This window comes from Eumetopias jubatus, unplaced genomic scaffold, assembly GCF_037043125.1.
Source record: "Eumetopias jubatus isolate StellerSeaLion01/CBP00866 unplaced genomic scaffold, mEumJub1_p1.0 scaffold_1, whole genome shotgun sequence".
NCBI lineage: Eukaryota > Metazoa > Chordata > Mammalia > Carnivora > Otariidae > Eumetopias > Eumetopias jubatus.
This window is the reverse complement of record NW_028274807.1, coordinates 218,255,180-218,264,905: the sequence shown is the minus strand read 5'-3', so window position 1 is coordinate 218,264,905 and position 9,726 is coordinate 218,255,180. Positions and strand designations below refer to the sequence as shown.

General features: G+C 64.9%; 1 protein-coding gene across 1 annotated transcript; it reads left to right on the top strand.

Annotated features, from left to right (window-relative positions):
- The first annotated feature begins 4,344 nt into the window (after positions 1 to 4,344).
- On the top strand, positions 4,345 to 8,034 carry MISP (mitotic spindle positioning). Its single transcript, XM_028126192.1, has 4 exons — positions 4,345 to 6,046; positions 6,383 to 6,513; positions 7,382 to 7,420; positions 7,945 to 8,034. Exons 1-4 carry the CDS (start codon positions 4,345 to 4,347, stop codon positions 8,032 to 8,034), a joined length of 1,962 nt encoding a protein of 653 aa, XP_027981993.1.
- Positions 8,035 to 9,726: the final 1,692 nt, after the last annotated feature.

Here is a 9,726-nt window from a genome sequence, read left to right as displayed (position 1 = left end):
TCTCGCCGCCGTAGACTGACCACTGGGTCACTGGCTCCACTCCCCAGAGATGCTGGGCTCCTGCAGTCCTTGGCCAACAATCAGGCAGGACCCACTGCCCACGTTGAGCCTTGGCGCCCCCATCCGTCAGTAGGGCCTGAGCCTTGCCCATCCGGCTAACGTTTTCAGGCACTTTTGATGTCCTTGTTCGGTCCTTTACGTAGAGGTGGCCTGGGGAACCCTCCCAGCCCTGTAATGTCCCCGTTTCAGAGGAGGGAACAGACTCAGAGAGGCTTAGTGGTGTTTGAACCCGGGCCTGGCGGAACCCCCCGCACCCCCGGAGACTGGCAGGCTGGGCCTGACCCAGAAAGGGGCTCTCTGGGGTAATAGTCCCACAGGGTGGGCTGAGCCAGGTGGCATGGGGGCGGGGGGCTGGCTCAGGCCCTGCTGTGGGACTCTGGGCCGTGACACCCCCTCTCTGGGATGCTGGAGAGCCTGGCAGTAGTGAGAAAGAGGCCTCCCTGAGTTCTGGCGTGGCGCCTGCCCTCTGCCCTGTCCGGGTATCGTCTTTCTCCCTCCTTCTCTGGACTTTGTTTCCCGAGCCCGGGTGGGGCCAGGGAGGAGGGGGTGCACCAGCTTTCCCCAGGCGGGGCCCTGTCCCCTGGCAACCTGTGGGCAGGGCGGCGCCAGGTGTCTCTGTGCCTGTGGACAGAGTCGGAGCCAGGCTCAGAGGGTGCTGGGGGCCAGGAGCCAGCAGGTGAGGCCGGGGACGTGGTGTGGGGGGCAGCATGGACACCAAGTTCAGGCAGGGGAGGGGTCCCGTGTGGGGTGGGGCTCGTTTCCGGCATAGGGGGTTCGTGTGCCCCCCTGTGGGATCCTCGGGGTGCAGGGAGGGGGTCCCGCATTCCCCACCCCAGCCCCCTCCAGCTGTGCTCTCAGGGGCTGGGGGGCCTCCCTTGCTCTGTTCACCCCTGGCTGTCTCTGAGGTCCTGGGGGTCTCTACCCTTCCTGCCCCACCCCCAGCTGGGGGAGCAGAGGCTCAGTCCCTGAACGTTGCTGGGGCCTCAGTCTCTGCCTTGGGCTTCAGGTCCCCAAACCCAAGAACCTTGAGCCCCGAGCCTCCGATGAGGGGGTCTCATTGGAATTCTCGTTGGTTCTGAGAATTCAGGAGGCTTCTGGAGGAACGTTCATCAGTGCTGGCTGGAAACTTGCTTGCGCAGGCCTTGAGTGGCATGTGACACCCCCGTGGGGTCCAGGATCGGGACACCCAGGAGTGTGGGTGGGGCAGTCTCAGCCTGGGAGAGGGGCCGGCTGGGAGCCTGCAGGCCTGGGGCAGAGACTCTGTTCAACAGAGTCTGGGGTCTCCAGGGGTTGGGGCTCCACCCAGCCAGGGTCCCAGGAGGGCCGTGCCCCGAGTGACTGGGCCCCCCGAGACGCTCCGTGCCGTGTGACCTTGCCCCGTCTGAGCCCCAGCCCTTCCAAAGGGCCTTTGTTCAAGGGCAGGAGGCCAACCGTGGTGACGAGGAAGCAGGCGTGCGGCACGAGGGGCCATAAACCCCGATGGGGTCTGGTATGCATATGATGCGGGGTGCGGCTGGGGAGGAACAATGGGGTGGGGAGCTTCCTGGAAGAGGAGGAGGCTGGGAACAGAGGCTCAGGCTTCGGGCCCTGCCCTTCTGTCCCTGTGTGACCTTGGGTGAGCCCCTTCCCCTCTCTGGGCCTCAGTTCTCTCTGCTCCCGTCACAGGGCCCTGGGAGGAGCAACCACGGTGCAGCCGTGGGAAGACCGCCAGGAGGCTTTGCGACTCGTTACCACTCACCCGTGCCGAGTCTCTGGGGCCCTCCCTGGGGCCTCACCCACCCAGGCTTGCTTGCTCCTCCTTGGGCCCCGCGTGGTGCAGTGTCCTCCCAGCTCACACACGGGGAGACTGAGGTGTTGCAAGAGGGGGTGCCTGCCTGAGATCAGTGGTGGATCCAGGGTTTAAAGAATAATAATACTATCAGCAACCACCACGGAAGCATTTAGCTGGCACCTACTGTATACTGGGTATGGGGCACGACTGCTCGGCAGGCTCTCAGCGTGGAGCCAAGTGCCGTGGTGGACTCTACCTGCGGTCCAGGTGTGGACACTGAGGCTGGAGGGGAGCAGAGGGTTTCCCAAGGACACTAGCCAGTGGGGCCCTGGGGCCGTGAGCCCCAGCCCCAGCCCGAGCCCCACCCTGCTGGCCTCAGTGAATCATCCAGCAGGAATGGCCCGGCCAGAGGAGGAAGCAGTGTCCCCACCCGCGCCCCACCCGACTGCAAGACTGACACCCTCCAGGCAGGTGGTTCTTTTTCCAGGAGTTGATGCCCCGTGTGGCTTATAGACCCTGCGGGGTGAACGTCCACTTACTCACTCAGCAAACTCCTGCGTCACCTCCTCCCACGCCTGCCCTCCGCGGGGATCTCCAGGGCCTGGGCACAGACCTGCCCAGCCCTCAGGGTCAGCACCGGGCTCGGGGCTGGACGGCAGGCCCCGAGGGGCAGCCAGGGCTGCGGCAGAAATGAACCTGACCCCAGGTCCTGGCCACCTGGAATGGGCGGTGTGTGCAGAGACCACGCCCTGTGCAGTCAGTCTTTATTAAGCACGTGCTGTATACCAGACTCTGGGCTGAAGCTGGGAAGGCTCATCTGGGCCACCAGAGGACAGGGACCTGGGCTGATGGCCTCCAGTGGGAGAAGACAAGACTCAAATATGCTTACCCCCCTTTCAGAGATGTACCCACCCCTGTGAGTTTCAGGGAGAACACCGCCATGGGGGCTGTGCGGTCACGGGGACAGGGGCTCAGTCCCCAAGCCTGGGGTTTATTACCCAGGCTTCCTTGCTTTTTTACCGTTTTTCCAAGAATGGTTTCAACATTTGATACATACAAAAGCCGACGTGATATGTCCTTAGTTATAACATCGTCCCCAGGGTGGACTTCACAGCGCTTGATGCCACTTCTCCAGTTCGGGGGGGGCTGCATTTTCCTTTTTTTTAGAGCTACAGCCTTTACAAGCAAGTTGGCCAGAAGACAGCCGATGTACATAGTAACACTGACAGATCTGGGGGATGGGCACAGGGGACAAGGGCGGCTTGGAGAGCTGGGAACCGCCAGTCTTCCTTCCTCAGCTGTAGAAAGGGGACGCCTAACTTGGGTGCTGGGTCAGGCAGCAGATGAGGCTCAGACAACAGGCTCCAAGGGCAGGGGCAATCTTGGGGGGCTCCCTGGGGGAGGTGTTGTGTGGGCTGCAGGTAAGAAGCCTTAGAGGAGCAGAAATGAAGGTCCTCCAGGCAGAAGGAGTTGTGGGAGGAGGAGGGTTTGGGGTAGGGATGCCTGTGAAGTTTGGGGGTTTGTGCGGAGGCCAGATGAAGGCCTTGAGAGCTGCAGGTGAGGCTAGGAACCAGGGGGCTATGAGATCAGGTGCGTGACCTTGGGGGATGGGGCTCCTGGAGCTGTGCTCAGCAGAACTCCGATGCTCGCAGGGGTGCCAGCCCCCCTCCCTCCAGGGCACTGGGTCGGGGTGTGGCCCAGAGGCTCCATGGCCTTCCTGGCCCCAGGACAAGGTCCAAGGTGTTCCCTAGCCTGTCCTAGCTTTAGGGCACGGAGGGAGGGGACCGACTGGGATAGGACAAAGTGTCCCTCTAAGCAGGTTGGGGGAGGGAACCCTGCCACCGGACATCAACTGAGTCTCAGTTTCCCCCCGTGACATCTCTTAGTGAGGGGCAGGCCCGCTGATGAAGAAAATCACACCAGGAAAGAACCACAGAGGGTTCACCCTGGAAGAGAGGCCGGTGCGCGTGCTCGCGGGGGGGTCCGGGGAGGCGGTCTGGGGATGGCTTTGGGTCTGGCCATGGCGAGCTGGGCCGGCGAGGGCAGCAGCAGGAGCGGGGCACCTGCAAACGTCAGGCACTCAGGGGGCAGACTGGCGAGCCAGTACAGGAATAGGATCCAGGTGTGGCTGGATCCAGGAGCTCAAACAAGCGCAGCGGCCAGAACAAGTCCAGCTGGGAGAGGGTCTGCTTTTCCCGGGTAACTGCCAAGTCTCAGATCAGGCTTCTAGGTCCGCAGCAGGTTGGGTCACATGTCCATCCCTGAGCCAATCACAGAGGCCAGAGGGTAGAGTGCTCTGATTGGCAGGGCCGGGTCATTTACCCATCCTTGAGCCAATCACAGAGGCCCTTTGGCCAGGACTTTGCCCTTGTCGGGGCTGGAAATTGTGCCGCTCCCCAAGACAGGTGCTGCGTCCTGCTCTATGACCAGTTGGCCCTTGTTCCCTTTTCCTTCCTCAGCGAGCCCGGAACACCTCCGCCCCAGGGAGCCGTGGGGAGCTGAGACCCCACGACATGGACCGAGTGACCAGATACCCCATCTTCAGCATCCCTCACTCGACTCGCCTGGCTGGCCTGGACCCCGATGGGGACACCAGCTACACGTTTGAGGTGGTGGATGTGGCGCCGGCGGCCAGGGGCTGGGGCCAGGACAAGCCACAGGCGTGGCCGGCCGACCGAGAGGCCCCGCTGAACGCGGCCAGGACTGGGGCGTCCTACAGCCCACGCGCCTTCCCCGGCCGGTCATCCCCGTGGACGCTCTCCTCCCGGGAGGGTGACAAGGATGAGGAAGCGAAGACCTACCGCCTGGACGCTGGGGACACCCAGCCTCGGTGGCCACGGGACCTGGAGAAGGAGCGCTGGGCGGTCATCCAGGGCCAGGCCCTCAGGAAGAACAGCTCGGTGGCCACGCTCCATGGCACCCCTGGCCACCCGGACCCCAGGAGCCCCGGCCAACCTCAGCCTGGGCCCCTGGAGGAGAGCGCCGTGGACAGGGAGCAGATCGACTTCCTGGCAGCGAAGCAGCAGTTCCTGAGTCTGGAGCAGGCCAATGAAAGGGGCCCTCTGCACCCTCGGGCTCGGGTGGCCCCTGCCCCTGCCCCTGCCCCACCGGGGCTCAGTCAGGCCCCCAAGGCCTCAAGTGGGCTGCTCCTGCCCAATGGGTGTGATGTCCTGCTGAAGCCCCAGGAGAGGGAGGTTCTCCTTCAAGAGAAGAGGGTCTGTGGCCTTCCGGCTGCATCTGGCATCCAGGCTGCGGATGACCCCGGCTCCCGGTCCCAAGTGGGGTCCCCGGAGCTCCCCAGGGAGACCCCCATCGAGCGGGAGATCCGGCTGGCCCAGGAGCGGGAAGCGGACCTGCGGGAGCAGAGGGGGCTACAGCGGGAGAACTGCCAGCAGGAGATGGTGGAGATACCCAGCAGGCCCCTGCTGACCAAGGTGAGCCTGGCCGCGGCCCCACGGCGGGACCGAGGGCGCCCGTCACTCTACGTGCAGCGGGACATGGCGCAGGAGACGCAGCGCGAGGAGGACCACCGGCGGCGGGAGGGCTCCCAGGCCACACCCAGCAGGCTCTCCCCGGCTCCCCAGTCTGGGCTCAGGAGAGCCCTTAGCTCAGACTCCATCCTGGACCTGGCCTCAGACAGGGGCACGGCTTACCCTGCCCCAGAGGTGAGGAAGGTGGGCCGCATCCCGGCGGATGCCTACCAGCCGTACCTGTGTCCTGGGAGCCCTCAGCTGGACTTCGCAGCCTTCCACGTGCACGGCAAGCCCTGGGGTCTCTCTACGGATGAGGCCAAGGCTGCGGGCTCTCCAAGGGCCACAGGGTCTCTGAGGCATCTCTTGGAACCCTCTGGAAACCCCCTAGGCATGAAGCCGGAGTGCTCCAAGCCGCCCCAGGGGCGCCTGCAAGCCCACGGAGGTGTCGTTCGGTGGGACTATTTCCACCTGAGCCCCCTGCGGTTCAGGGTCCCAGATGTGCCCCCGCGGGCCGAGGGCCCCCGTGTCCGAGGCTGGGAGGTGGGGGGGACCCTGGCATCAAGGCTGCAAAGGTCCCAGTCGTCAGAGTTGCTGGAGAGGGAGGTGGAGAGCGTCCTGCAGCGCGAGCAGGAGGTGGCCGAGGAGCGGCGGAATGCACTCTTCCCTGAGGTTTTCTCCCCGCCACCTACCGAGGACAATGACGGCAGTGACCAGGACTCCAGGGGCTCCTCTGCGGCCTCGGGTGAGGACGGGCCGGGCAGTGGTGGCTTTGCTCTGGGCTCAGAGGCTGGAGCGGGGTGTGGGGGGGTTCAGGAGCGGCTGAACGTGGGGAGCGTCTGGGGGACCCCGTCCACGTCCCCGGTCGACTCTGCGCGCCCGTCTGAGCTTACGCCCTAGATCCTGGACAGAGGTGTCAACTGTGCCTTGGGTTTTTGCTTTATCAGCGTGGATGCTCAGTCTCTAGGTGCACACGGCTCACAGATGCTGTGTCCTCTCTTGGCCCGAGACTCTGAGTGTCCCAGGGTTCTGCCTTCCCGGGACCCGGGGACTCTCCCTGATGCCCCTTCCACCCCCACAGGCATCGTGGGCAGCTACTCGGTGCCCAAGTCCCACTTCTTCAGCCCCATCCACCTGCACTCAGGCCTGGTGTGGACGGCGGAGGCCCCTGCCGAGGCTTCTCCTGAGCAGAGGAAAAAGAGGGAGCAGCGGGTGAGTCTCAAGCCCAGCCTGCCCCCCCAGGGCCTGGCTGAAGTCTGGCACCCCCTGAGGGACACAGGACAGTTGAGGGAGACTCAGGTGTGACCTGGGTTGACGCCTGCCTCCCTCACCGCCCTGTGGGAAGCTGTGCCTGTCCCCCTGCACAGGAGTGCAGAGTGGGTACACTGGGTGTCTCTTCACGCCCGGGTTTCCGCCGCAGAGGCCATGTACGCAGGGCCCCCACTTGGGGTCATCCCCCTGAGTCAGTCTGCAGGAGGGGGACCGTGGCCACGTAGCCGTGGCATCCTTACTCCCTCACTGTGTGCGTGGCCCTCCGACGCACCGGGCCTGTGGGGCCCTAGAGCCATGTCTTGTCACACCGGCCCAGGGGCAGGTGGCTCGTGAGTTCCCACGCAGGGACCTGAGCCCGGACCTGGCTGCGCAGCCCACATCTCCCCCCGGGGCGGGCTCTCCGCGGACGGCGGACAGTAAGGACAGCGGCTCTAGCCTCCCGCCTGCCGCTCACAGTTGCAGGCCTGCCGCTTGGGGTGCGGGACGTTGGCAAACCCTCGCCCCTCTCTGACCCTCAGGCTCCCCTGCTGTAAAATGCGCGGGACACTAGGAACGCCCCCCGTGAGCCTTGGTGCGGGGCCTGGTGCGGGAGAGCTCAGCGAACACTGACTGTCTTTATTATGACAGCGATGTTTGGGAATGGGGCTTCAGGCCATCACTGAGGGGAGTCACTGGGGGGAGCGCACGGTGCACAGCATTGAGTTTGGGGTGATGGCGGGGCACTCGGGGGGGACCGTGCTGGCCCAGTGGGCTCTGGGGTGTGGCGCGGGCACAGGGCGCGGGGCTGATGTGTGTCCCCTCCCTGCAGTATGCCGGCATCAAGTCCTTAGACCACATCGACTCAGAGGTGAGTGTGCCGCTGGGGACGGGGCCCCAGCCTTCCCGCCCCGCCTGTGCCCTCTGCCTGGGCTGTGGAGCCCCCCGACCCAGCCCGTCCTCTGTGTGCGGACACTTGGATCCTTCGTGGCTGCCTGGGGTGGGTTGCACTGGGACCTTCCCGTGGGTACAGAATGTGAGCGAGCTCTGCGTGCCGCCTCTTTACCAGATAGCAAAGGTTTGGGGCAGATCGGGCCCAGGATAAGGCATTTTTTTTCTGGGAGAGGGACTCATCTGAGACGGCCACATCAGTGGATTTGTGGAATACGTTTCTCAGCTGGGTCCAAAGTGCCAGACCCCAGCACTTGACCTGCTGTGGGTCTCGGCATGAGTTGGCACATTCCGTGGTGCTATTCCCAGAGGTAGAGGGTCTGAAATAGAGGAGGGGAGCGGGCCTGCTTTGCTTCCTGCTCTAGATGCCTCCTACAAACTGGCAGTGGGGAAGTTGTCTGGGGGGTCAGGATCCCGATGGGGACTCGGTGCCTCCTCTTACAGGTCCTGGAAGCCACGCGGGTGACCCACCACAAGAATGCCATGGCGAGGCTCTGGGAAGCCGGTATCTACACCAGTGTGAGCCAGGACTGAGCCGGGGGATGGGGCACCCTTGCCCCTGCCCTGCCCCGTCGGAGCTGCTGAGACCATCCCGGGCACCCCTGCCCCTCAGGGCACAAGTCCCTGTTGAAACGCAGCTCCGGACAACCACGGATCACGTGCCGCCAATCCCGAGGGTGGACGTGTTTTCAGATGGGAGGGTTTTCTTTGCTGTTCTTATCTTCCTGGGGAAATTGTTCTGCTTTCTGTGTCCAAAGCTGGGGATGAATTGGGCTTCTGTCGACTCGACTCTGCTTCTGAGGCTTTGCCGAACACCCTCGGGTCCAGAAAGGGAGGAGACCGGCTCCCCCCACTGCAGATGTGACTGTGCCCGCTAGTCCGAGGGTGGAGGGGCTGCTTAGGATGGAGGCACGGGCCCCGGCCCTTGAGGAGCCACAGGTCTGAGGGGGGAGCACCCAATTTCAGGGTCTCTGTGCCACCCACCCCGGAGCCCCACCCCCGTGGCACGCCCAGCAAATCTCGGGCATCTGGGGCCCCATGGGGAAGGCCCCACACCTGGTGGCGAAAACGGCCTGATTTACGGTCTGAAAGGGGCCGTCTGCTCCAGCCCCAAACTGCTCGACTGTGCCCACCGTGAAATAACGCTGCCGTGGGCGGCCGGCCTGTCCCGTCCACCCCAGCCCGGCCGCCGGGTCCACCCCAGCCGCCTCGCTTGTCGAGTGGCTGAGGCCTCCAGGCCCCTGCACCACCCACCCCGCAGCATCAGCCACGGCAATCACGTGCCGCACGCGTGACCCTCCTGGTGGAGGGAGGGTGGGGGGCGTCACTTCGGTTCTGTGTGTGTGCAGGGCTCACTCCCGGGAGACGTGTCATTCTGGGCAAGGCTGTGGGTGCTGGACCCCAACCCTAGCTGTGCCACTGCCCTCTGGGGAGCCTCGGGGCTCCCCAGAGCGCCCGTGCCTTGGTTTCCCCTCCACACACAGGGACAGCACTGGGACCGGCCTCCCGCCCGTGAGACGCGCTCTAACTCAGCGCCTCAGCCTCCAGGCCCCTCCCGCCACCCCCCTCCGCAGCTGCTGCAGGGAAAACCGAGGCAGCTATTTCAAGAAACCCGTCCTGGAGACTGCCCACGTGGGCTGGGGGGCGGGCGAGGGCCTGAAATAGCTGGGCGGGGGCAGGACTGTGGGGGCCCTGAGGGCAGGGCTGGTGCAGGGGGGCTGCCTCAGGGCAGAACACACAGGCCGAGGGAGGAGGCGGGGCCCCAGTCTGAGGGGGGAGGCAAGGTCTGTGTCCACGGGGAAGCCCCGGTCTGAGGGGGGAGGCAAGGTCTGTGTCCACGGGGAAGCCCCGGTCTGAGGGGGGAGGCAAGGTCTGTGTCCACGGGGAAGCCCCGGTCTGAGGGGGGAGATAAGGTCTGTGTCCCTGGGGAAGCCCCAGTCTGAGGGGGGAGGCAAGGTCTGTGTCCCTGGGGAAGCTCCAGTCTGAGGGGGGAGGCAAGGTCTGTGTCCATGGGGAAGCCCCAGTCTGAGGGGGGAGGCAAGGTCTGTGTCCACGGGGAAGCCCCGGTCTGAGGGGGAGGCAAGCTCTGTGTCCACGGGGAAGCCCCAGTCTGAGGGGGGAGGCAAGGCCTGTGTTCCTGGGGAAGCTCCAGTCTGAGGGGGGAGGCAAGGTCTGTGTCCACGGGGAAGCCCCCGTCTGAGGGGGGAGGCAAGGTCTGCGTCCCTG

Bases quoted from the DNA above. Each gene is read 5' to 3' on its own strand.
- MISP (XM_028126192.1), top strand. From the start codon at position 4,345: ATGGACCGAGTGACCAGATACCCCATCTTCAGCATCCCTCACTCGACT. The intron at 6,514-7,381 runs GTGAGTCTCAAG...CCCTCCCTGCAG, and splicing joins GGAAAAAGAGGGAGCAGCGG to TATGCCGGCATCAAGTCCTT. The intron at 7,421-7,944 runs GTGAGTGTGCCG...CTCCTCTTACAG, and splicing joins TAGACCACATCGACTCAGAG to GTCCTGGAAGCCACGCGGGT.